This window comes from Aulonocara stuartgranti (assembly GCF_965226115.1).
Source record: "Aulonocara stuartgranti genome assembly, chromosome: 11".
NCBI classification, from domain to species: domain Eukaryota; kingdom Metazoa; phylum Chordata; class Actinopteri; order Cichliformes; family Cichlidae; genus Aulonocara; species Aulonocara stuartgranti.
Window position 1 is genome coordinate 804229 of NC_138947.1, and position 27695 is coordinate 831923.

Sequence of the window (27695 nt, forward strand, 5' to 3'; positions counted from 1 at the left end):
GTCCCGCTGCGAGACTCGCTGCTGGTTTTGGTGCTCAGAAAAAGCGGGGGAGTGATTCCTCTTCACCCCGCCCCTCTCTGAAATCGTTCCACTACGTCAGCTCGTCCCGTCCGCTCGGTGAAGATGTCTGCGACGGGCTCAGGCGGCTGTGGACCCGGGCCCGCCTCGGGCGCCGGCTCCGGGGCGTCCAACCCGCGAAAGTTCAGCGAGAAGATAGCACTGCACACCCAGCGGCAGGCCGAGGAGACGGCCGCCTTCCAGGAGGTCATGATGGACATCACTTCGACCAGGGTGAGTGAGAGGCGGCGGCAGGAGGAGAGCTGCCGGAGGAAGCGAGGCCTTGTCCGGGCTCGTCGGGCTCCGGATAAGCGCTGTGCGGTGTCTCTGCGCGGCGCTTTGCTGAGATTTGGCGCTGTTTTAGCGGCAATCACCTCGTGGGGACGCAGTGTGTGGGTTTTGTTGGGTGTTTGTCTCTCCTGGACGCACTGCTCTTCATTTCCGATACATCGTTAGCGCTCGAAGCTAACGCGGCTAACTTGTCTTGTTTACTATGTTACGTGAACGTCGCTGTCAGCCTCGCAGTGCCCCGCAGAACTCCGGCCAAAAACCGGATATTTTAACGCGACGTCACCTCACGTCACACACACATATCCAACACCTTCGACTTAATTAATTCGGGGTGTTTATTTCATCCCTTTGGCAACTTCGGCGTTAATGTCAGCCATTGACAGGCTTTGCTTTCATGTAGATGAAGCTCCCATTACTCGCGTTTTGTGCCTCCTAAGGAAAATAGTGTGATTTTATTTTTGATTTGTTTCTTTGACTTGTGGAACAAATATGTGCGTTTTACAGATCTGACGTGGTGATTTTATCTTTGTCCACCCTGCCCGGGAAAGATTACCTTAAATCGTGCATACTTTACACGGACTCTGGCCTGGCGGCGCCGTTTTAATGTCAGGGTGGGCGATTGGTTCGGATGTGTTAACGTCACCTTGTCATTGGTGATGTGTGGGTGTCACTGTGATCTGAAACACGCCCTCAGGTGTGAAGCAGGTGAGAGGGTCGGAGTGTGGAGGCAGGTGGTCTCTGCTGGTGTGTTTACTGTCGTGGGAAAATGTGGGAGTCTGGCTGTCAGTTTATTTTTGATGGTTTGAGGTCATTTCTGAAATTTTTTTACAAGTTTAAAGGTGTGTGTTTCTGAAGCTGGTGTTTTTGTTCTGTGAGTCCAGCCCGTGATGCTGCCGTGGGGTTTGGAGTTTTTAGGTGCGTTTGTGTAATTTTATTAGAACACACAGAAATGGTACTGAAATAATCACACAGTGGTAAAAGTTCATCCTTCAATACTTATTTTGGGTCAAAGTCAGCAAACCTTTATTTTGAAATAAATGCTTCAAAGTAAACCTTTATTCATTTTAGTTTCACATCAGATGTGACAGTGATTCTGCACATAGACCACAAAATTAAAGGTAGTTCAGGAGATGCCTGAAGGTGGCTGCTGAGTGGTGGGACTTGCGTATGGACCACGGTAGGCCACAGCTTCTCCCGGACTCAAACCAAAGAGCCGTGGGCCCGACGGCTGAACAGAAACACGAATGCTTCAGGCTGACATCCAGTCACGTCTTTCATAAACGTGTTTATTTCATACACGAGTGAATGAGAAAAGCTCACTGTTTATGAACGTGGTGGGCTGTGGAGGCATCTTTATACTCTTATTCTGAACGTTCAGCTGCTCTGTTCTTCCTGTCTGGAAGCTGTGAGTTGCTCTGGACGCTGCTGCAGGTCAGACAGTCTTCTTCCCCTCTCTGTTGAATTGCAGCTCCTGCTGATGGTCCTGGTTTGGTTCTGGAGGGTCACTCGGACCAGAACCTGCAGCAGATGCTGCACAGAGCAGGTCCAGGACCAGCAGCTGCAGCTTCTTATCATTATGAGGTGCTGTTTAGTTTCCTTGTGGGGTCGAGTTGGTCCTGAGAAAGGCCCTGGTTCTGTGCTGGTTCTGTGTAGCTCAGATGGATTTAGTCAGGCATGTGGATCCGGACTGATTGTTTAGGTCTTGTGTAAAGATTTTGTCCTCCAGGGTTTGTGAAAGCGTGATAAAACAGAAAATATCCTGAGGTTTGATGGTCTGACCCTCTGGTTTCATGATCCGCATCATTATTGGCTTGACCTCACTGACAGGTGACTGGTGTCAGAGCTGCTCAGTCACACGTCGGGTAGAAAGCTGCAGGTCTGTAGCAGATCCAGGAGTTTAACCCGAGGACATGATCGAGCTCTCTCTGAACTCATACAGTCATGTGAAGGAGGAGGATCTCACTGGACCCTCTGCAGTGTGAGACAAACGGAGTCCACCCCATGATTCAGCAGCTCGTTGATCCTCCCTCAGCAGTGACAGTTCCTGTGTGACTTTATCAGCCTGTCAGATCTCTGAGGAGGAGTTTGACTCCACTCTTCTTCACAGCGTTGCTGAAGTTTGCTCCATTCGTTTATGCACAGCTCTCTGAGCTCTGCACTCTGGACCGCTGCAGCAGCTCCGTCTGCGCTCGCTTCAGCGTCCTGCCGATTGGTCCGAGCTTCAGCTGCGGGACACATGGCCTCACTCTGACTCTGGAATACTCTGATGTACGGGGAGTTCACGGTCCACTCGGATCGTCATCCCTCCTCCACGGCGCTCACAGCGAGCCGTTTGCTGCTGTGCACTTTACTCTCGTCTGTTGCTGAAGTCTGCTGCGGCTTTACAAACCTCAGCTGGCTGTCGTGACCTTTAACCTTCTAAATGAGGCCTGTGGAGTCTGAGATCTGTGGGTTTTTCAGGATGAATGTGTTGGGATGTTCACTCCTGGGAAGATTGTGGCATCCTGTTAGCACACCTGAGTGCTGCAACACTTCTGCTTTTACACAGGTGCTCACACCTGCTGCTGAGTCAATCAGTGGGCAGCAGCTAGTTGCTCCTCTTGAGCTCCTCTGTAAGGATGGACGGGTTTCAGTGAGACTGGTGCTGTGAATCGTTTTTCTGCCTGTGACATGAATGAATGCAGAATAATCCAACCCTGAACATAGAGCTGGGCGATAGAACGATAACGATATGTATTGCGATATAACTTTTACTCGATAGAGAAATTAAGCTATCGCGATAGACCTCGCCGCTCTTGTCCTCTTTAAAAAAAAAAAAAAAAAAAAGGTCAGCCAATCCAAATTAAGTAGCGCAGAGCCGAACCAATCACAGCCGCAGCGTCACGTCGCGTGACTTGTTACGTACAGCACAAGTGCCAAGCCGCACGTGTGTTTGTTTGGGAAGCAGCCAGCGGGTAATGGAGGAAATGAGTGTGCCGACTAGAAAAATCAACCGAGCGTGACCGAAGAGAAAACAGATGATGGTTCCAACGCCGGAGAGATTGTCGAACGGAAGAGCCATAGAAGTTCCGTAGTGTGAAGGTATTTCGGCTATTTCAAGTCTGACAAAAAACAGAGTAGCGTGCACTGTAAATTGTGCCGAAAGCAAGTCTGGAAATACAATAAACTGGTGCATGCGTCACACTGTGCGCCACGTTATTGTTTCGGTGAAATGAATTTCTACAATACTGTTAATTCTACTCTCTGCAGTGTTTAAATGCTTACATATACACACAGTTACTGTCCCTCCACACATACGACTCGGTTCTGCTTCTATGCCCCAGCTTTGTTTACTTTTTCCCACCGAGGCTTCTAGACTTCTGATTGGCCAACATTTCTGCACGGTTAGGAATCTAGCGCCACCTGCTGCTTTGGCATGTTCATAGCAGCGTTTTCCTTCATTTCTGCCTTTATGTGTGGACGGGATTATTTTTTAAAACGAAAACGGAAAATCTCCGTTTTCAAAAATACCCGTGTACGTGTGGACGTAGCCTCAGTCTCTGACTGGAAGCGCTGATTCGTCATTCGGCTTTTGTCAGACTAAAGTAACTGTTAAAACTGTTTGAAAAGCTCAGCTATACAACAAGGAGAGATTGAGAATTTCCTTTTAGTTCTCAGTTTATTTGATATTGACAAAAGTTAGTCAGTTTTGTCTGTTCTTCTGTAAAACAAACTAAGATTTATTTTTAGAATTAATATTTTGTTTCTAAGTGGAATTGACAGTTTAGTCTGTTTCGTTTGTCCTATTTTGAAACTTAAACGCTTTAGCGGCTGCCTTTTGTGTAGTTTGCAATATTTGCCTTTATTTATCTGAAAAAGTCTCATGTTCCTTAAGTACATCTACCCTGTTGAACTTATTATGGGAAATAAATATTTAAATAAAAACAAGCTGCTGATTATTTCACATTTTACTTGTGAGCAACGGCACATTTAAATCTTACAAATATAGTTATTTGGCTGATATCGTGATAGATATCGTTATCGCCTGAAATGAAAAAAACATATCGTGATATGAAAAAATCTCATATCGCCCAGCTCTACCTGAACATGAATAGTGTTTGGTGCTTGCTCTCTGCGGGTCAGCGGTGCTGGTGTTGGTTGTTTAGAGGTGGGTAAACCTGCCGTCTGACATGCTGTGCCTCCTGTTTCACTTCACTGCTTTTCTTTCTGAACGAGGCCAGGTAAGAACACCTTTCGTGCAGGGCCAATACCTTCCTGTGTCTGCAGGCCACAACACGTAGCGTGGTTTTTCTTCTTTAGATTGCAGCTCGTCGGCAGTTTGACGTTCTTGCGAGAGGAAACGAGGCTGAGCTTATCTGATCTGAGAGCAGGTGATGGACATTCAGGTTTCCCCCCTTAGACCTGAGTTTGTAGCTCTGAGCGTGTTTCAGGTGTTTAATGAACTGAAGCCACAGCACGGAGATGTTCCCGAAGACGTCTCCGGTTTGGCGAGTTCGCTGCTTTCAGGGCTTCAGAGGGCGACGCCTCCAAAGGACAGCAGGCTACATAGACGTTCCCAGCAGCCTCTGAAGAGGAACGGCCCCTCTGCTTTTTGATCGCCGTCCATATGACTCTGTTTCTGCAAAGTCTTCCATATCTGAAGTAGGAAAAATGGCCAAACTCAGGGCTTGTTGAAAATCAGCCATTTGAAGCTGTAACCAAACGACTCCCAAAGAATTCAGCGATGAGTCAGTTTGTAAGGAAACGTGTACGGGTCACTGACTCAGGGCTGCGAGGAGGTGATCGCATGTGCAGTAAATCACCGTCACGCTCTCACAGGAAGGATGTCGGCTTTCAAGCGTTAAAATTAGAGCAGGATGTACTCTTCAAATGAATGTAGATCTGTGGCAGTGCAGATGAAGGAGTAAGGATAAACCCCCCACCCCCACCCCCGTGGGTTTTTCAGATCATAAACCTTATCAGCAGTCTGAGTGGGACGTCCTCGCACTGCAGGTGGAGCGTCACGTGGACACAGGACGGCGTTGTCGGCATAGAGGAGGATTCTTACAAAATAAAACAGGTCCATGTTGGAGTTAGCTCAGGCGTCCACAAACACATGGATGGAATATTTCTGAGCTAACGGTTTGCTGTGATTACACTGCCTCATTAGCGACGGGGAGCCATCTTTAATTATAACATTAGCGGTTTTCCAAATTTTGGGTTCAGAATTACAGGAAATCGGCTTTAGTTCATAAAAAAGTTGCATTTCTGAACATGAAACTCTCATCCTGTGACAGCATGACGAGAAAATAGTCGCACGAACAGGGGCTTTTGTTTGGGTGTTGCTAAAGGTCGTTTTTGTGGGCGTGGCCTCCTGACGTTTTGTCCTGACTGAGAGGCAGACAGACGAGCTCACGCTGGTCACGCCGTCTCTGCGCTGATGTATACCGCAGCGTGTACGGCGCCTGCAGCCTGAAGCGATGGACACGGGTTGTGATCCTCATCAGCCTCGGCAGAGACGACGTCTCGGGCAGCGAGGAGGTCCTTCACAGCCTGAGGAGACACTGTGGGTGGAGCTAGAGCTGGGCGATGTCTTTGTGAGGGAGGTCATCTCATTATGGAGGGAAAGCTTTTCAGTCCAGTTTGTGTTCTTCCAGCTGAGCTCTGTGCTCGGCACAGGAAGTCTGAGTTTATTTTCAGAGGCCTGCCCCTTCTCACGATGGAGATGATGGCAGCGGCGGGCAGAGTCCTAAGGCGGGAACAGATGTGTGGTTCGTGGCTGATGTCTCTGAATTCCCCAAACTTCACGGACAAAAAAGGAAATTGTTTGTTGTGATGAGTAAGTTTAGAAGTGGGGAACAGATGACAGCCTCGTGGCGTCACAGCAGGCGCTGATGGCGCCGTGCGAGCGCTCCGAGCTGCTGGTGGTTTCTGTGCAGGTCTTTGGAATGACATCATCAGCTTCCTCTGCAGAGGCCTCCTCCTCCTCGACGTTGTGCCGCTCGCGGTCCTGGCTCTGGTCTGTGGGACCCTCCAGAGCCCAACCGCGACCCGCTACACTCAGCAGACAGGAAAGGGCCGGGCTAGAAACTTTCAAAATAAAACCTGAGGCCATCATATTAGGCATAAGCTTTTTAGCACAAGTTGGATCTTTCATGTGGATAATGGAGCGTTTGAGCCGCTGTTCTGACTTCATTTGACTTTACTGTGCAGAGCAGCTTATATACAGATGAGGTCGAATAAAAGGTGGCAGCAGTTATGTCTACAGATGTTTATATCGCTGTACAGATGTGTTGATCAGTACATCTGCACATTGTCCGTAGTATTCTGGGATGCAGACGCGTGTACCTGTTTCTTTGTTCTGACCCCCGTGTTGGCGAGCGTGACCATAAACTGCAGCCTGATGCGTGGATGTAATGGCCGCTCGTTTGCGCCGCTCGGCCTGAATTAAACGGCGTTTGTGGACGAAGTTGAGCGTGGTTATGTTACGTGTCATGGAGGAGGAGCTGATGTTAAAGAGGAGGAGGTGCTGTGTCTGGCTCCTCCTCCTCCTCACCGTTTCCAGGAACGCTTCAGGAATACGTGGACGTGACGTGAACCCGACACAACCTGAAACCGTCAGAGCAGAACTCTGCGCCGTCTCCTCACATCTTAAGCTGCTCTTCAGTTAAACTGGCGCCGTCACTTCACTTCAGATAAGGAAATACCTCGGTGTTCACATCAACGAGGACCTCACTTGGAGCACACATACGGAATTCCTTATTAGTAAAGGCAGACAGCGCCTCTATCACCTGAGGCGTCTAAAGAGGTTTAAGATCTCCAAGAATATACAGAGGAGATTCTACACCGGTGTCATTGAGAGCATCCTGTGCAACAACATCATGGTGTGGTACGGGAACTGCACAGTACAGCAACAGAAAGCCCTGCAGAGGGTTGTGCGCACAGCTGAACGCACTATGGGAACATCTCTACCAGCACTGCAGGACATCTACGCTGAAAGGTGCAGATCCCGGGCCATCAGGATCACTAGGGACTCCAGCCATCCCGCCCACAAACTGTTCAGGCTGCTGAGGTCAGGGAAACGCCTCTGTAGCCTGAAAACAAGAACAGAAAGGTTCAGGAGGAGTTTCTACCCACAAACAGTGAGACTCCTCAACCAAAAACGCAAACCGGATAATATGCTGGACAATCTCACACATAGTACATAATTCGCACTTTACTTTCTTCTTTCCTGAACCTTATCTTATCATATTATATACATTTGTACTTGTGTAAATATGTATATTTTTATAGTTTTTCCTGTCTCTTAGTTTAGGTAAAAGTTTTTCTAGTATGTTTCTCACAGTCGGGGGGAGTATTTTTTAGCCAGGAAAAACATTTCACTGTATGTTGTACTAGCTATAACTACATGTGACAAATAAATAAATAAAGAAAGTAAAGAAGAAACGGCGTCTGCGCTCCGCTGCTTTAACCTGACGTCCAGCTTGGTCCCCGGTTCCTGGAGCCGGGGCGAACCTGAGAGCTCAGACGTTAACGCGGCGCGGCTTCGTCGTTGGTTTGATGCATTTGAGCCGCGCAGATGGCGAATGACTTAAATCTGTTCCTCTGACGGACAGATCCGTCCCTCGGGTTTGTTTAAAGCGAAGATTAAACAGGAAGTTGCCGCTGCGCTCCTCTTTGGTGATCATCCAATCAGAGCTGGACCTGGAGCCTGAAGGGGCGTGGTCAGAAGGTTGAACGAGTTCCGTATGGCAGAGGATTGAGCCTGAGCATGCTCTGGCTCCGCCCCCTTGCTTCTCATTTATGCACTGGTATTTGCAGGTCTACAAAGATTGTTCTCTTCATAATTCTGCTTCAGAGACTTGGGTGTAAGGTAACCACGGCGCCCTCAGTGGGGCCACCATCTTTGTATTTGGATGCTTTTATGACGTAAACAGTGATGTCATCAATAATCCCAAATCTGTGGCGGAGACCGGTGCGAGGAAGCGGCGTTTTTCTGTGCAGGCTGAGCGACTTGTGCGGAGGTGAAGGCGGAGTCAGGCGGAGGTGAACGTGGTGTAGACGATGAGAAGAAAGCAGGGCTTTTTTTCACTCTTATCTGTAACACCATCAGCGCTGCTCTTCTTCCCACATCCACCCCTCCGCCTGCTGCCCTCGCGTCACCACAGCACCAAAGCATTAAACGCAACCTTTGACGACATCACTGAAGTGAGCAGGTAACCAGGTGAAGTGATCACCTGGTTACCTGCTCAGGTAACGAGTCTGTATGGGGAAGCACGGTCGGTGAGTTGCGGCTCGCCGAGGTTGTGGTCGTCTCATGTATTTGATCTGAGTGACGGTGTTTTTTTTTTCACAGCTCCAGGCCCAGAAGCTCCGCCTTGCCAGGAATCAGGGGCCGTACTATGGCGGCTCATTACCAAACGTGAACCAGATCGGCAGGACCCCTCAGGACTTCCAGGTAATCGACTGCTACTGCACTTTCACCCTGATGTCACTTCCTGTTTCTTTTCTTATGTCGTAGGTGCAGGACAGCGAGCGTCAGAGTATCGCTCGATCTCTGCTGACGTGATAAAGACGCCTGTTTTGTGTAAACGTTACTGCCTACGTTTGAGTATTGGAGTAATAAGGTGGAAATAAAGGTGGGCTGAGGATGGAGCCCTGTGGGGCTCCTGCAGAACATTTAAGGCGGTCTGATGCTTTCGGTGGTTTGCGTGCGGCAGATGTGATCAAAGCCACAGACGGTCTCTGTCGTCGCCTCTCATCCGCTTAGTTTCTCTTTTGGTTTGAATCTTTGGTCCTGATCGTATCTCTTTACTCTCCTCGTGTATATTTTTAATGCTTTTTTGTCCTTCCTGAAAAAAGAAATGTGAGGAAACGGCGCTCTGCCTTCAGCGTCAGTGTTTACTGATTCTTTTGTGACGAGGAAGACAATTGGCTCAGTGTTTTCTCTCCTTTATTCTGGAGTCAATCAGGCACCGGGTCTCTGCTGTGAGCTCCAATCAGATGTGGGCAGCAGGAGTTAGAAAGCCGAGCCCGCTCATCATCTCTGACTCATCAGTGTTTCCATCACACTCGGTCTGTAATGGCGCTGTTCGTGGCTCCTCCTCCTCTGCTGCAGTGGAGCTGAGCGTGGACAGAACGTCTCTCAGGTGTTTGAGTTTCCTCCTGTGGGTCTGATGCAGATGGCTGATCCCACATTAAAGGATCTGTCTGCATCAGAGCGACCCAAACACACACAGGTAGCCTGCAGAAGCTCCACCCCCTGATCCAACGGGGTCTCTGTTGTGTGGCTTGTTAACGCCCTCCTGCAGCTGCTGATCCTCTGATCTAGGAAGGTCTCGTCTGCTCGGGGCTCTCCAGTTCTCCCCTGGGGTCGTGCGGGGAACTCTGGGACCGCGGTTGCCCCGGGACACGAGCTTCACTTTACAAACAGCCGTTGGTCCCTACAGGCTGACCTCACCGCCTCATCTTTGTTCAGTTTATTTGAATTATACTCGAAGATCAGACAAAAATGCTGTTTCAATAACCACAACATGTGTCAGTGAACGAATTCTCTGAGTAAATATCTGAGATTACAAATACTGAGCAGAGTAATCCTGACCAGGTCACATTATTATGGGCTTTTATTTTGAAGTGTGTGAGGCTTCCTGTTTCCTCAGTATTTACAGGTGTGGAAATGATGCTGACTCTGTCCTCTCCTCTCATTCCTCCCCTCTCTGTCCCCCCCCCCCCCCCCTCCTCCTCAGGGCTCCTTCCCGTCCACTCTGGAGTCCAGTCGGGCGACGCGGCATCACGGGCTGGTGGAGCGAGTGCAGCGGGACCGCCGCTTCGTCTCGCCGGTCCGACCATATCGCAAAGTATCCTTCAGTTTACGCGAGGCTCCCTGTCTTATTCCAGATTGTTCCTGTGCTCCCGACTTCCTGTCTGTCTGTTTACTTCCTGTAAAGACTGTGAAACCTCTCAGCTGCACTTTGATTGCTGGGAACTATTTTCAGCAGCGGATGACCAAAAATCTGCAGCAGCAGCTCCAGGATGGAGTGTGGAATAAATCAGTGTGTGTGTGTTCGTGGTGACGGAGGATGGCGTGTCAGCTGACAGTGAGCGTTTAGAGATTTTGGCGTGGCGGTAAAATCCAGCGGTGGTGCACTCCTTCTCCTCTGTGGTCGCAGTGATGCGTCATGAAGCCAGTGTTTCAGCTTTTAGGATAACAGAAGGAGACAGGAAGTGCAGGAAAGGCGTCGGGCGGCGAGCTCACAGATGTCGATGCTTTATTGGACGGGTCGTTTTTGTCGCGCTCTTTCTCAGTCGTCCTCTGCGTCGATGGGGCGAGGGGGCGGGGCTGATGCTGAGAGCCACTGCGAGGAACTTTTATCTAAGAAACTCCGAGTGATCACGTTGAGTTTGTGTCACAGCAGCAGTGAAAAAGCTGCTCAGAAAAACAAGTCGTGCAGGCACGCTCGTCTCCACACTTGAAGCTCCTCCCATCTGACAGAAGTGCGACCTTTGACCTTGGTTTGAGTAAGAAGTTGTGGTGAAGCTCTGAGTTCTTCAGACTGCACTGAGCGTTCCCTGTGAGGGCGAGAGTTCAGAGTTCATCCTCTTCCGCTCGCGTCCTGCAGAAACCCCGATGATGAATCAGAAATAAGTTAACAATAAGTTTAAAGAAAAAAACGACATCGGGCTGTCGGGGTTAACGTGTTCTAACAGGGCGGGGTCATTCAAACCCGATGAGCTGATTTAGCCCCCGAGAAGCGACACAGGTGAGTTTCTACAGGTCAGCGTGGTGTCGGCGCCATCTGAAGCTCGTTTAGCTCCTCCTGATACTGAAACTGATGAAGCTCTGTGCTTTCCTTAACCTGCTGTTTCCTCAGATGGACAGCTCCCCGTACAGCCCCGCCTACCTGTCGCCGCCACCCGACCCCAGCTGGAGAAGGTGCTGTCTGTTAACCCCGCCCCCTGCTCTCCCCGCTGTGTGTGTGTCCGTGTGTCTGTCGGCAGGTCTGTTTCTTTGGTTTCGCTCCTGCTTGCTGTTCCCTCCTGAAGCCTCAGCGTCGCTGCAGTAAAACCTCGACGCTCCTCTGAGATCAGAAACCGGAGGAGATGAAGCTCCGCCTCAGGCTGTGAAGGAGACACTCTGCTGCAGTCTGACCCGTGAATAACATCTGTACACAGATGTTCTGTGATTGTGACGGGCGTTTAACCCGTGCTCCCGCAGCGCTCGAGGAAGACTCGCCTCCCCGCTGCAGTGACTGCGAGGTGACTCTGAGGCTTCAGAGGGTCCCGTGGTCCTCGCGTTGACCGAGAGGAGCCGATTCCAGCCTGTGTTCCTCCTGCTCTTCTTCTTCTTCTGGAATCTTTGGCTCTTTCTTCTTGGCTTCTTCCGCTGCTTCCTGCCTTCTTTCTGCGTTTCCTTCAGAGGGAGGCCGGCTTCCGAACTCCAGGTGTCCTATGAAGCTCCGCCCCCGCAGGTTTCTGCCACTGACTGGTTTCAGGTCTGCCTGCGCTCGCTCCACCTCCTTTGTAGGAGCACGGTGGCGTGGTCAGGTTGGGGGTCTGAGCACAAACTACGGTGGCGATAACGCACTCAGAAAAAACCACAACAAAGCAGGAAGGGGGCGGGGCGGTTAAATGTCACGATGTGCAGAAACATCAGCTCAGATCGCGTCCAGCAAGCCTCCAGCTGAGCTGACCCCTCCCCGCCGCAGGCGGAGCGTTACGAGGACTGAAGGAGCCGCGGGACCTGAAATCCTCCACGCGAACGCCCCCACAGGGAGTGAAAACCACGACACATGAAAAGTGGGAGAAGCTCGACCTTCATCCTGCCGTCACAAACAAATGAACAGAATTCAACCGCTCGGGTTTGTTTGGCAGCTCAGGGCCACCGTACAGCAGGACCCGGCAGCTCGAGGCCGCGGAGCCTCCCTCTCTGCTTGGCTTGTTTGTCTCTGAGCCTCCTCCCTCTGCTCCTCTTCGTCACCCTTTGACTTTTCGTCGCTGCTTCCTGCTCGTCAGACCAAAATAACTTTGTTTTTGTCGATCATAAAGGAATTGGTCTGGAAACTTCCCCGGAGATAAAAGCCAGTTGTTTCGTCTCCCCACCACTGCACTCAACAGGTGAACCCTCCTCGTCCTCCTCTTCCTCCTCCTACCTTCACTTCCTCCTCTTCTTCCTTCCTGCAGCTGTAACCTTCAGAGTGGACTTTTAGAAGAATTAGATCTTTTCGATGCTTCAGACTTTGAAGCTTTCTTCCTTCCTTCATCGCTCGGCCCGAGCTGCTGCTCGTGAAAACCTCTGACCTCGGGTGCAGCAGCTGCTGTCACAGGTCAGAGGTCATGTTGTGCAGCTGTTTGCAGTCAGAGCGAGCCTCCTGCGGGGAGCCAGAAGTGCCAAAATCACATTAAACACTCCAATATTTCCTCTTATTGCCTGTTAGACGTTTTTACTTCCTGTGAGTGTCGGTTAAACATCAGGCCCAAGTAAATGGATCAGAATGACTCCGCCTTCATTTACATACAGTAGCACAAATGCAGGAAGACGAGAGATCACATGACCTTCACCCCCGTGGAAACATCTGGAACTCGATCTGCAGATGATCCTGAAGGTCAGGTGTTTACTCCAAGGCAGCAAATCAGAGTGAAAGGTCAAAGGTCGATGAGTGAGCAGTAAAACACAGAAAACTGACGGCGTCGGAGTTTAGCTGCTCGTCCAGGACGAATATTAAAACCTGAAAGAAAACATCCAAACGTCGGGTCGCGAGGAGAGTCGCGATACATGCTAATGATTATTAGTTAATGATTAATCAGCACTGTGCAGGAGAAAAGACCAAAGTAATCATTGTTGTTATTACTATGTTTTTACACTCTGACATGACTAACAGCTGAGCATCAGTGAAAACATAAACAGATAAAACAGAAAAGTAAATGTCTGCGTTTTATTTTTTTCACGTTTTGTTGGTTTTTAAAGACAAATTCATTTATTTTTGAGTCGCTTCTTTTCATTTTGGCATTTTTGTCTCTCCGTAGTTCGAAAGAGCGTTTCTTTGGCGTCTCATCTCTTTGTTTCACCCTCGCTAACCTTCACCTCCTCCAAGCCTTTGCTCCTCTCCCCCTTTAACTCTCTGTCGGTGTCTCTCGCCCTTCAGGACGAACTCCGACTCAGCGCTCCACACCAGTGTGATGAACCCGCCCTCCGGAGACCCGTTCAGCACTGGCGGACCCACGCTCGCCCTCCAGAACGCCAGAATCGGCGGTGAGTGAAACCGAACCGAACAGACGCCAGCACAGGTGTGTGTTATCAGAGACTTGGAAGACGGTCCGTGTTCAGGGCGCGAAGCTTCAAACATGTTGGAAAGTTAAAGTGAAACTGTTCAGCAGGATTATCCTTTTTTAATAATTACAGGAAAACATTTAAATCCAGCTTTGATTGTAACGGCGACGACCTGAGCGGACACGTTTCAGTGATTCAGTATGTTTGTAATCACCACTGTGTGTGTGTGTGTGTGTGTGTGTGTGTGATGCTGCAGGTCAGAGCGACGGAGAGGGCAGAAGAAGTGAGTAACGCACATTTATCCTACGTCCAAAGGTCAAACTTCCTCTCACTGATGAATGACTGTGGATGTCAATAGAACAGGAATATTGTTTGTTGTCGGGCAGATGAGCATCTTTACAAAAGTAAAGACCAATAAGAGACTGTACAGGGCAAACATGAGAAGGATGCAACATAGTTACAAAGGAGAGTGCAGCTAGCAGGATAATCTTGTGCTGTATGTTTGTACAACAATGACAAATGCATGAAGGACGCCAGCTTTTCCCTCCTTGAGCTTTTCACATTAAAGCGTCACAGCCCTCCTCTCCATGTGTGAGTCACGGTGTTTTATGTCCCTCAGTGTTTCCATATCCTGTCCCTCCCATCGAGGAGAACGTGTTGGACGAGGGGAAGCTGATGAAACCCTGGGACACCAAGAAGGTAAAACCCACAGAAACACCATCTGCCTGTTTCACCCTTACATTAAATATTCACATTTATATTCATTTCTCCCTCCAATCTCCATAAATGTCCTGAGAGTATGCGAAGGACATTTCTCACTAGTTTATGGAAGTTAAATGAGTCAAAATCTCATTATCATCCTGACACAGCTGCTGCAGGGTCCGTTTTAGAAACATGTTGACATTTTAAGTTTTGTGTTTTTAGCTTGTTCTAAAGTTTACTGAGTGATTTTGTGTTTGATGCTTCTGAGTCATTTCTGTTATTCTGGATTTTTCTTTCCCAGCTGCCGTTGTTGTCATCCCGGCCGAAGTCCTGCGAAGTTCCCGGCATCAAGTAAGTCCCAAAAAGCTTCTGTTAATTCAATTCAATTCAATTTTATTTATATGGCGCCAAATCACAACAAAAGTCGCCTCAAGGTGCTTTATAGATACAGAGAAAAACCCAGCAATCATATGACCCCCTATGAGCAGCACTTTGGCGACAGTGGGAAGGAAAAACTCCCTTTTAACAGGAAGAAACCTCCGACAGAACCAGGCTCAGGGAGGGGCGGGGCCACCTGCTGTGATTGGTTGGGGTGAGAGAAGGAAGACAGGATAAAGACATGCTGTGGAAGAGAGACAGAGATTAATAACAGATATGATTCAATGCAGAGAGGTCTGTAACACATAGTGAGTGAGAAAGGTGACTGGAAAGGAAAAACTCAGTGCATCATGGGAATCCCCCGGCAGCCTACGTCTATTGCAGCATAACTAAGGGAGGATTCAGGGTCACCTGGTCCAGCCCTAACTATATGCTTTAGCAAAAAGGAAAGTTTGAAGCCTAATCTTGAAAGTAGAGATAGTGTCTGTCTCCTGAATCCAAACTGGAAGCTGGTTCCACAGAAGAGGGGCCTGAAAACTGAAGGCTCTGCCTCCCATTCTACTTTTAAATACTCTAGGAACAACAAGTAGGCCTGCAGAGCGAGAGCGAAGTGCTCTAATAGGGTGATATGGTACTACAAGGTCATTAAGATAAGATGGGGCCTGATTATTTAAGACCTTGTATGTGAGGAGCAGGATTTTGAATTCTGGATTTAACAAGAAGCCAAAACAGGAGAAATCTGCTCTCTCTTTCTAGTCCCTGTCAGGACTCTTGCTGCAGTATTTTGGATTAGCTGAAGGCTTTTCAGGGAGTTTTTAGGACTTCCTGATAATAATGAATTACAGTCGTCCAGCCTGGAAGTAATAAATGCATGATGTATGTAAACAGAATTGGTCCTAGCACTGAACCCTGTGGAACTCCATAATTAACCTCAGTGTGTGAAGAGGACTCTCCATTTACATGCACAAACTGGAGTCTATTAGATAGATATGATACAAACCACTGCAGCACAGTACCTGTAATACCTACAGCATGTTCTAATCGCTCTAATAGGATATTATGGTCGACAGTATCGAACGCTGCACTGAGGTCTAGCAGGACAAGCACAGAGATGAGTCCACTGTCAGAGGCCATAAGAAGATCATTTGTAACCTTCACTAAAGCTGTTTCTGTGCTGTGATGAGCTCTGAAACCTGACTGAAACTCTTCAAATAAACCTCTGCAGATGATCTGTTAGCTGTTTGACAACTACTCTTTCAAGGATGTTTGATATAAAGGAAGGTTGGAGATTGGCCTATAATTAGCTAAGACTGCTGGGTCTAGAGATGCTTTTTGAGTAAAGGTTTAACTACAGCCAGCTTGAAGGCCTGTGGCACATAGCCGATTATTAGAGATAGGTTGATCATATTTAAGATCGAAGAATTAATTAATGGCAGGACTTCTTTGAGCAGTTTTGTAGGAATGGGGTCTAAAAGACACGTTGATGGTTTGGAGGAAGAAATTATTGAAGTTAACTCAGAAAGATCAATTAGAGAAAAAGAGTCTAACTTAACATCAATGGTACTAAGAGTAGCTGTAGATAATATTACATCTGTGGGATGATTATTGGTAATTTTTTCTCTAATGATAAAAATTTTATTTGTGAAGAAGTTCATGAACGTTAAAGGGATGGTTGGCTCAACAGAGCTCTGACTGTTTGTCAGCCTGGCTACAGAGCTGAAGAGAAACCTGGGGTTGTTCTTATTTTCTTCAATCAGTGATGAATAGTAAGATGTTCTGGCTTTGTGGAGGGCTTTCTTATAAAGCAGCAAACTATTTCTCCAGGCTAAATGATGATCCTCTAAATTTGTGACACGCCATTTCCTCTCCAGATTACGAGTCATCTGCTTTAGGCTACGTGTTTGAGAATTATACCACGGAGTCAGGTACTTCTGATTAGAGACCTTAGTTTTCACAGGAGCTACAGTATCCAGAGTCGTACGTAGTGAGGAGCTGAAATTATTAACAAGATAATCGACCTCTGTTGGGGTAGCGTTCAGATAGCTGCTCTATGTTGGTACAGGACATTGAAGATGATAACAGTGGGTGGATTATATTCTTAAACTACAGCGCTTTCAGAAAGACATCTACTTTGATAAAGTCTACTCTCCACTGCTGTGTAATCAATTATTGTAAAAGTAAATGTTATCAGGAAATGATCAGACAGGAGAGGGTTTTCAGGAAACACTGTTAAATGTTCAGTTTCTATGCCATATGTTAAAACAAGATCTAGAGTGTGATTAAAGTGGTGGGTGGGTTCTTTTAGAGTTTGAGAGAAGCCAATTGAGTCTAATAACAGATTAAATGCCATGTTGAGGCTGTCATTCTTAGCATCTACATGGATGTTAAAATCACCCACAATAATTATTTTATCTGAGCTCAGAACTAAATCAGATATAAAGTCTGAGAAATCAGACAGAAACTCTGTGTAAGGCCCAGGTGGACCATAGATGATAACAAGTAAGACTGGTTTCTGAGTTTCACAGCTGGGGTGGACGAGGCGAAGCATCAGGCTTTCAAATGAATTAAAAGTCTGTCTGGGTCTTTGGTTGATTAACTCATTCACTGCCATTGACGTCTATAGCCGTCAATTGCAGTGAATGAGTCAATGGGTTTAACTCATTCACTGCCAATGGCTGGCAGTGAATGAGTTAATAGGCTGGTGTGAAAATTTGCTGCCACACCTCCCCCTCGGCCTGTGCTTCGAGGTTTCTGGTAGTTAGAATGACTCGGGGGTGTTGATTCATTTAAACTAACATAATCATCCTGCTGCAACCAGGTTTCTGTAAGGCAGAGTAAATCGATTTGTTGATCAATTATTAAGTCATGTACTAACAGAGACTTGGAGGAGAGAGACCTAATATTTAATAATCCACATTTCACTGTTTTACTTTGTGGTTCAGATGTGGATACTGTATTGTTCTTTCTTTGTAATTGTTTATGTTTAAGTTGTTTGTTGCTGGTTTTTAGTTTGTTTTTTGTCTGTGTGGGAGCTGACACAGTCTCTATGGAGATGGGTTTTTTGGGTGGGGGGTGGGGGGGGGGGGGGTAGCAAAAACCCATCTCCATAGCCGTTCTCTGTTAGTTTGTAGCCCCTGTTAGCCGATCTCTGTTAGTCTGTCGCTCCTGTTAGCCACACTCTGTCAATCTGAGTGATGCTTTAGCCTGATTTGTTAAGAATGGCCTGGTTTAACCGTTACCTGGAGACAGGTAAAGCTTCAGGAACTTGAGCTGTGATGTGAATCTCTCTGACCTTGTTCTGTTTCCTGTCAGTATCTTCACTTCCCCGGAGCAGCCGTCCACGCCGGCTCATGGTGTTCCCTCGGCGCTGAACACTGGCGGCTCGCTGCCTGACCTCTCCAGCCTCCACTTCCCCTCGCCACTGCCCACGCCACTGGACCAGGACGAACCGGGTTTCCCAGGGTCGTCCTCTTTGAGTGGTGGCAGCAGCACGGGAAACCTGGCCTCCACCCTCACCCAGCTGGGGATCAACGCCGCCAACGCGCAAGGAGGAAACGGCAGCTTCCACCACCCACCAGGTAAGTGAAGCTGTGACCTGTGAGTTTGTGCGTGGCTACAGGTGTTTAATGTCTTTTTGTAACCGCACACGTTTTGCGATGTGTTGAACTGCAGTCTGTCGTGTTAGCAGTGAAATGATTGACAGGTGTGAAATCTGTGCAGGTGAGAGCAGAAAAGGGCTGCAGCTATCGATTATTTTAGTAATCGAGTAATCTATTGACTATTCCATCGATTAATTAAGTAATCGGATAAGAAATACTTTTGTCTTATTAATGGGCAATAATAACAGGTCTGTCAGAACAAAGGTTGGTTTTAAAAACTGCAATGTTTTACTGCACACAACATAAACTAAACCCCCGATTGTATTCACGCTATATTAGGATTACATTTTTCAAACAGTTTTTGTGCTGCTGAGAACAACGTTATGATGCTGCAGATGTTTATTAATATAAATAATAACTCAGCGTCCAGCCTGACGACCCTCAGGTCAGCGCCTCGTGTACGTTTGTATTGATTTATGAAAAAAAGCTTTTAAATAAACAACATTTAACATTGTTTCACTTTCAATGTGAAAAATGTTACAAAAGCCTTGATAGGGTCTCGTACACCCCACGCCCTCCTTTAGACACACCCCTGTTCGCTTCCACGTGTAATAGGACGGCCGCGGTCGGCCAGTATCAGACTAAGTTATCAGGAACTTCTGCTGAACAGCTGCTGTTTCCTCAAGATCTGAGTCTCCATTTGTTTCTCGAGAGGCTGTTTGGGACAGCGGTGACTCGGCGGGACCACACACGGTACAGGAAGTGAGTCCGTGGTCCCGTGTTTCAGAGTAATGTCTGCGACGGCGAGTCGGACAGGTCGTGCTGTTAGCTGCTGAAACGTGCGAAGGTCCGGGAGAATCAGGAAGACTGAAGCTGCCGTAGGAGGATGAGAGTTTAGGGTGGAGAACCAGAGGGTGTAGCCGCTCGCTGTCAGAAACGCCGCAGCAGGAAGAGTGGCCTCTGCTGCGGCGTTTCTGACAGCGAGCGGCTCTTCTTTTGAGCTCTACTGTCAGAGTCGGCAGAGGAAGTCCGTGGGCGAGCGCTAAATTTAACCCGAGAGGAGGATTTTTGTTGAGGGAGGAAGCGGCGTCGGAAAATGTTGAGTCGTCTGTGAGGCAACCTCAGGCAGGAAGTGGCTGAGAGCTCGACCTCAGGTTACCGTCTGCATCGTTGTCCCGTGCTCTGACAGGCTGCGGACCAGGTGGACGAGGGAACGCGTGTTTATTGTAAATGAGGTCAGACAGGAACTGCAGGTAATGTTTACACCTGCTGCGACCTCCTGGGACGGAGCTGGTAGATGGCGAGGTGCGATCAGCTGAGTGCTCGGTGTTAACGTTGTTGTTGTTCTTGTGTCTTTCAGGACTCCTGGCATCGTTACAGAGCACGCTCGGTAACCCCTCCCTGCAGTCATCACTAAGCAACCCCAACATCCAGTCATCACTCAGCAGCCACTCCTTCTCAAACTCCCTTAGCTCCGCCTCCCTGCACTCATCGCTCAGCAACCCCTCGCTGCAGTCGTCCCTGAGCTCCTCGCCGTCGCTGCCATCCTCCCTCAGCAGCCAATCGCTGCACTCGTCTCTCAGTAACTCCTCCCTCCAGTCTGCGTCCAGCGGTAACCCTGGTTACAGCAGCGGCGTGGGCGGCTCTGGCTCCTGCTCCTCCTCCTACTCGCCACTGATGAGTGGGCAGGGCCAGCCACCGCCGCAGCTCAGCACGTCGCCGCGCCGCCGCGTCCAGCTGTCCCCGCTCATCCTGCCGCTGGGCGGCGACTCACGGCGGCATCACTCCAAACAATTCTCCCCGACTATCTCACCCACCCTGTCCTCCATCACACAGGTAAGCGATCACCTGTTCAAAATCAATACAAACAGGAAGTGATGCAGTTTAACAGAGTTTCCCGGGGTTAACGTCCCGCTTCCCTCTGCAGGGCGTCCCGTTGGACACCAGCAGGCTTCCTGTGGATCAGCGGCTGCCTCCGTACCCGCTCAGCCAGTCCCACCAGCACCAGCCCGGCGCGCAGCAAACGACGCTGCCTCAGCACCACCACCAGCCGCCGCTCCGCCTCCAGCAGCCACGGCCCAGCAGCCAGCAGCAGCTCCACCTGCAGAACATGCGGAACCAGCACCTGCAGCAGCACTTCGGAGCGGTACGTCCCCAAATTCAGTCCTGATTCTAAAGTTCCCCTCCGTTAGCTCTGGCGCTCACCACCGTGTTTCCTCGCAGCAGCAGAGGCTGATGGGACCGCAGATGAGCGCAGCGCCCCCTGTGAAGAGCGAGGGCGTGCCGGAGCAGTGCGTCCAGACCTCCTCCTCATCCTCACTCTGCCACGCCAAACAGGAAGCGGAGCAGCAGAGAGCCGGCCTCCATCAGCACCAGCAGCACGCCGGCCACAGCCTCCCCGCCGACATCTACAACGTGAGTGACCTCTGCCGCCAACGCTCAAGTTAAACACATACACTCGCCTTAAAGTAGGCGGAGCCGGCCGCTGTCCCTGCAGCATAATGCTTCGTAATGCTTCGTTCTGCTGACGCTCAGGTCGCGGCGCCCATGCACGAGCAGTTCTGATTGTTTGAGACGTGGATTTCGGAGTTGTTGTGGTTTTGCTGCGTGTTTGTGGCGGATGCTGGCGTGTCCCACGTGATGATGTCGTCGTTGTTCACGCGGCAGATAAACTCCTGAGACTCGTCTGTGTCAGGGTCAGAGGTGAGGTCCTCCCACCTGGATCAGCTGGTTACTCTTCAGCAGTGACTTCATCAAAGACGTGTTACCGTGAACACTTTCAGAGCACGCAGACGTGTTTCCATCTTGACATTTTTTTGCAGCAGTTTGTGACCTCACGAGGTCAACTGCACTTCCTGGTTCTGAGGAGCAGTTAGAGGCCACGCCCATCATCACGCCCATGACACTCTACTTGGGGAGACCTGTGGAGCGGGCTCTCAGCCGGGAGGAGGACGCTCCGTCTGTATTTCGACGGCAACGGCTGTTAAACAAGCACCAAAATTTCATCTGTGCGCAGGTCATAGGGGGAGGAGTCACCTCCACCTGGTTTGAGGTAACGCCAAGGGGTGTGAAGGAGACAATTCCTCGCTCAGTGTGTTGCTGCTCCGGCCTCCAGGATGTGAAACATGCCGGAGGTGCCTGGCTGTGACTCCTGGGATGTGACTGCAGCACGAGTGTGGTTACTATAAAGCAAATAAGCCAATCAGGAGCGGCGCTCTGAGTGCGTATCTCGTAGTTTAGCGTCAGCGAAGGATTTCTGCTCTGAAAGTTTGTCTTCTGAGTAGGGGTGGGCGATATAAACGATATACAATAGAAACTATATAAATTTGGCCAACGATAGAGATTTTGACTATACCGCTCTACCACGATAGCGCATGTTGATGATGTCATCAAGCTGCGCCTGTTTTGGTCGAAAGCATCATGGGCAGTGTAGTCCGTGCTGCAGGGAGAATGGACTGCCGTACCCGTGATGTGTCTGTGAGCGAGGGAGGGAGAGAAAGGAAAAGTACGAGCTGTCACCGAGCAGAAACGGGAGCTGGAAGCATGTAAATATAATAATAACCACTGCAGCCAAACAGAGAGCCTGACGAGCCCAGCTGTGAGTAAGCTGTTAAGACTCGACTGTACGCTGTGTTCCTGTTTTCCTCTGAAACAATAAAGTTCTGTTGCAGCAGCCTTTCGACGCCTCTCTCTGTCTCTCGCTAGCAAAGTGAAGCTAGTTTTCAGCTACGAGCCCGACACGAACCCGACGTATCAGCCAGAGGTCCCTTTACTATGGTTCGGAGCCGCGGACCTTCAGTAATAGTAATAAATCACATTCATGTAGTTGTAAACAGCATGATAATATATTAAGTAATCCAAAGTAATCAGAATACGTTACTCTCATTGAGTAATGTAACGGAATATGTTACAGAATACATTTTGGCGCATGTAATCTGTAATCTGTAGTGGAATACATGTTAAAAGTAACCTTCCCAACACTGCTCCTGACTGAAGTTTGGCCCGTGTACAGCATCCTGCTATGCGACTGCATTTGTCCCTGACCACCAGAATCCCTCACGTTAACTTTTATCGAGTGGAAAAAAAGTTAGCGTTCATCCTCCAGCTTCACTGTGCTAATGTTATGCTAACATAGCTGTGTCGCTAGCAATCACGTAGCACAACATTATATAGCAGGTAGTCCAACTTCAGTAACCCTGCAAACGCCACTGCTGTTTAGTTTCCTGTCTTTATGTTAGAAGTGATAACAGAGCTGTACGTTTGAATTAGTTTCAAAAATCTCTGATATGAAATGTTTAGGTGGAAACTAGCGAGCTAACTTCCTGCTAACTTCTAACTCCGTTAAATTTAATAAATTCTGTTTTCCACTAGGTGTGAATGTGCGAGTGAATGTGAATGGTTGTCTGTCCCTGTGTGTTGGCCCTGTGACAGACCGGCGACCTGTCCAGGGTGTACCCCGCCTTTCGCCCTATGACAGCTGGGATAGGCTCCAGCGCCCCCTGCGACCCTGAAAAGGATAAGCGGAAGCGAATGGATGTCTGGATGTTAAACTTAATTGTTACACCTGCTAAAGCAGCAACGCTGATGATTTAATTAAAGATGAAAGAATTTAGACCGTTTTTAACTCTGTGTTCGTTTGACTTTGGGACCTGAAGCAGACGGAGTTTTGGACCCAGATTACTCCGTGAAGCTCCTCCCTACGGCAGCCGTAATGCTCTGACATCCATCAAGCAGTGCTGCTTACCAAAGTTACACTAAAACATTATTTAACAGATTTTTACAGCCAAAATCGGTTCGAGGTCAGTAAGCACAACCAGAATTCATACATAAGGAACACTCTCGATTTTTGAGAAAATTAAAGGATTTTAAGTCCTTATAGTGTGGAAAATACGTTATACAGAAGAAAAGAATATATCGTGATATATATTGTTACCACACGTGCTTCAAATTATACCGCGATATGGATTTTAGGCCATATCGCCCAGCCCTACTGCTGAGAGATAGTGGCGTTCCCGGGACAGACGCCAGACACGGGCCGTCCTGGAGGAGGCAGAAGGCGTAAACATCAGCACGCTAGTGAGGACGCTGAGAGTCATGTGACCAACATGAGGCTGACACCAAACAGATTAGTTTAAGTGTGTGTCTGCGCGCGTGTTTTACATCCTCGGCTGAAACTGGATTTAATCACTTTGTCTTTCTGTTGTCTTTTTCCCAGGATGCTTTGCTCAGCTCTCTGCTGGACGACCCCTACCTGAGCCTGCAGCTCACCGGCAGATCTGAGCAGCAGGTAAAGGAGTGATGTCACATGTTTGAATAGAAGGAGCTGATTGGTTGTCAGTATAGCTGCAGGGTGTTTGTAAGAGGGGCTGAGATCGTCTGAGCATGTGCGGAGGAGGGAGGGTGGAGGATGAAGGTGGAGAAGAGAAGGAGGTGCAGAGGGTGGGTGGGACAGAAGGAGATGGAGGCAGATGATTGGCTGTGGAGCTCAGGTGGAGGGTAGAGTTTCATCTGTATTCTGTAGCGTGGTTGGTTAAAGAGGTTAAAGTTCATGCTTCTTCAGGTTTTGATGATTTTGAGGATGACCCTCCTGCGCCGTGACAGCCCATCTCAGTTCTGCGCGGCGTCTCTATCGAGTCACGTGACCTCAGCTTTCTCTTCCCGTTGCAGTTCGCCACAGAGACCCAGGCCGACATGCTGTCCCTGAACCACAGCGGTCTGAGCTGCAGCGCAGACAAGAACCAGTTCCCCTCCAACAGCCAGGGGGCGCTAGACCTGCAGGACCTCAGTGACCAGCAGCTCCTCAACAATCAGAACCAGAACTTCAGCGGGAGCGACGGACGACATAACGTGCCCAACATCATCCTCACAGGTCAGCGAGACGTGAGCCAAGCGTCGTGTTTTCTGTTTGTTTCTCCTGCACGCCTCTAAACCCCTCCCCCTCCGTCTGCAGGCGACTCTCCGACGGGCCTGTCCAAAGAGATCGCCAGCGCGCTGTCCAACGTCCCCGGCTTTGAGATGGACTCCTTCTCGCTGGATGACCAGCTCCGGATGGACCCGCTGTCCCTGGACATGCTGGAGGGCAACCTGATGCTGGCCGACCCGGCCGTGGAGGACTCCTTCCGCTCGGACCGGCTCAAGTGACGCCGCCGACGCTCCGGGAACGGCGCCCGCACCTGGAGAGGACTCCACCCTTCCGTCGCTCCCCCACAGCCGGTCTGTCGAGCGAGCTTTGGAAGAATGCGCCTTCATCGATGAAGGAGCTGACATCTGTGTTGGGGGAGGGATAAACTGAAGGAGGCGGAGCCTCACTGTCAATGGCACTTAAACTGAAAACGCTCTCGCTTGCTTGAAGTCAGAAACCTGCTGCAGCTTTCTGACCACTCCCCGCCCACACCCGGCCGTCATGATGGCGTCACGCCACAGGAGCGGAGGCGTGAGAGCGGTGTGGAAGCCACTTTCTGCTCTGACAGCTACTTTAACAGGAACTTAGCCATGACCCCTGACCTTTGTCCTCTGACTTCTGTCCCCTGACCGTGCGTGCTGCTTCTGCTCGGGCTGCTCCGCTCTTTTATGCAGAACTCATTTTGACGTGTGAGCATGCTCCGACCCGCCCACCTTTACGTTGCCTCTGACTGGACACGAGCGTCGACCTACAGCAGCTGAGCATTGCCGAGTTTTATCCCGCCGAGGCTCGTCAGGAGAACACGCCCCTCAGCTGGAGAACTGCCGTGGCTGCACGAAGTCTGTACATGAAGAATGGACACACCCACCATGTCCCGCTTCGGCGCTGTGAGTCGACGCGTCCCGTGTCATCACACGATCTGCTTGCTCTTTGGCTTCTCTGTGTGTCAGCTGATCTGAAGGCGGAGCATCGACGGCGCCTTTGACCAGCTTACGTCTGTCTGTTACATCCACATTCCCGCCGCCTGCAGATGGTCAGCTGACCTTTGAACCCAAAGTGATGCTTTTCAAAGAGGAGTGCGAGCCTTCCTCCTCCTCGTGTGTTTTTATGAACTCAAGTATAAAGTTTTTATTTTTGTAAATAACTCAGATATAAAAATCATATTTAAGAAGAAAGCGTTTAGCTCGCCGCCACCTTTGTGAGATCAGCCCGCACGTCTGCCTGACCGCTTGAAGGTCGAAGCTCGATGCGCTCGCCCAGGATGGCGAGGTCCCAGCAGAGTCCCAGCCCCGCCTTAAAACAAATGTAAGAGCGCGTTATCAACACATGTGATTGTGATCAATCAGAGCCTGACAGGAAGCTGCACGACTACAAAATCTCTCTTTCTGTTTTAAACAGATTTTATTTTATTCTGAAAATGTTTGAATGAATTTAAATTTACGGAAGTTTCACGAGGAGCGAAAAACAAATATAAAAGTCGTACATTTACGAGGAAAATTATTTTTAAATGTTTCCTCGTTTGCTGCTTTAATCTGAAAATTCGACATCATAACCAAAATAAACACATAGATTATTAGAGCCGCGTTAATGAAAGCCGCCTGATGAGGTTTATTAGAAAAAAGAATTTATAATCCTGAAAGGATAAATGTTTTTTGTATTTAAAGATAAGATATTCCATCATGGCCCTGACCGGCTGCCGTAGGAACCACCCCGAACGATTAAAACGCAATCAAAATCCTTCCTGTTTCAGCCTGGAAGGTTTTGGGAAACCTTGAGTCCAAAGCAAGCGTGTTGGGGGAGGAGCTTCAGAGCAGCCTTGCTGGTTTCAGGAGGTCGGGAGGTGACGAAGGTGAGGAAGAGCAGTGGGACTGGAGGTTCAGGTGTATCTGCTGCCCCCTGCAGGTCGCTCACAAGATAAAGGTCACAGTCGAGGACGGGAAAAACGAAATGAAGCTGATCTCTGAGGACCTGCAGACAAGCTCCTCCCACCTCAGCCCGGCCATCACGAGCAGCAGCCGCTCCAGTCATTGATCGATTGACCTCGTCCTTCAGTCTCAGTGACCCGAGGCGAGAGGTCAGCTTTCGCTCCGTCGATCAATACCTGATCAGCTCATTGATCGCCACCTGATCTGACCAATATGTTCACACTGACAGGCTGCCGTAGAGCAGCCAATAAAAATGCACCGCACTTCGCGTCATCACAGGCGTCAGCCAATCAGGTCACGTCATGAAAATCCCAAGAAGTCAAAGTGCTGCACTCTGGTCTGGACGTGTGATCTTTGCACCTCCTCCTGGAGGAGGCGCGGCGGCGCCCTCGGGCCGCGGCGGCGCCTGTGTCAGGACCACCGCAGGTACAGAAAGATTAAAAAGCTCGAATATTTTCTGAGATTAAAGCCGTAATTTTATTAAAATGCTTTTTTCTACTTTTTGAATCTGAGAGAATATTACAAATAGAATCGGACACGTTTCACAGGGTTAAATCTTAAATATTTCTTCTTCTAGTTTTCATTTAACAATAATAAATGACTCATTTTGAAAAGCACTTCCTGTTCCAGGCTGTAAAGTTCTGCATAATCTGACCTCCACTCTCACTCCAAACGCTAAGGCCTGATTGGTCAGCTTTTGGAAGCTTGCAGAGGAGCAGATGACCATATAAGGATGTCAGCCGTCACAGAGGCAGAAAATTTTTTTTAAAGAAAAGCTCAGAGGTGACTTTAGTGTTTATAGATGAAGCTTTGATCATGTTCACACCATGAATACAAATAAAAATATGAAATATTTTATTAAAAGTTTCTTTGGTGGAATCGGAGACGCCTTCGTGTTCAGCAGCAGCGTTTCTTTTTTCTTCTTCTGTTAGAATAAAACCAAAACGCGTTCGATCAAACGGACGGAGAAGCTTCGTGCGGCGATCCTGGAACAAAATCGTGTTTTACTTCCTGTTTAATGTTTTGTTTGTTTTTTCCTTTCATACGACGTTCAGTAGGTCAAAAAGTTCAAAACTGAGGAAGAAATCCCAGAATTCATGTGTGCGTGTGTGCGCGTGTGCGTGTGTGTGTGCGCGTGTGTGTGTGTGTGCGTGCGTGTGTGTGTGCGCGTGTGTGTGTGAGACTGTTTTCTTGTTATGCAATAACTGTGCAGAGTAAGCCTGCAGTTCCAGTCTCTGCCAGTGGAGGGCGCTGCTGACCTGTGTGTGGATTAGGGATCAGTTAAAGGCCATATTTCATATTTTTCATATTTTTTATTGATATTAATTTCTGTCATTAATGTTTATAGTTTTTTTTCATGTTTTTTTTAGACTCCAGAGTTAAAAAACAAAACGAGAACAGCTGAGCGCTCTGCGTCTGTTGCTTCATATTTGAATAATAAAGTTTGTTTCTATTGAGATTTTTATTGTCATAACCAGGGAACGTTGAGTGTTGTACATATGAAAACGTTTTGAACCCAGAGGTGTTTTTAAAGCGCAGCGGCTGGAGGTTCACCGTGTTTTACAGAAAATAAAGAAATAAAGCTGAAACTGAAA

General features: G+C 48.8%; 1 protein-coding gene across 3 annotated transcripts; it reads left to right on the forward strand.

Annotated features, from left to right (window-relative positions):
• The first annotated feature begins 52 nt into the window (after positions 1-52).
• LOC309716589 (CREB-regulated transcription coactivator 2) lies at positions 53-27695 on the forward strand. 3 transcript variants are annotated; one of them, XM_082550471.1, is made up of 16 exons: positions 54-291; positions 8684-8785; positions 10074-10184; positions 11199-11260; positions 12373-12441; positions 13470-13576; positions 13851-13877; positions 14214-14293; positions 14598-14647; positions 17987-18252; positions 19634-20109; positions 20201-20419; positions 20497-20688; positions 23489-23560; positions 23941-24142; positions 24224-27695. In XM_082550471.1, exons 1-16 carry the CDS (start codon positions 124-126, stop codon positions 24412-24414), a joined length of 2394 nt encoding a protein of 797 aa, XP_082406597.1. In that variant the 5' UTR covers positions 54-123; the 3' UTR covers positions 24415-27695. The 3 variants fall into 3 exon arrangements, with proteins under 3 accessions (XP_082406599.1, XP_082406597.1, XP_082406598.1); XM_082550472.1 differs by having other exon boundaries at positions 20500-20688; XM_082550473.1 differs by lacking the exon at positions 12373-12441 and having other exon boundaries at positions 53-291.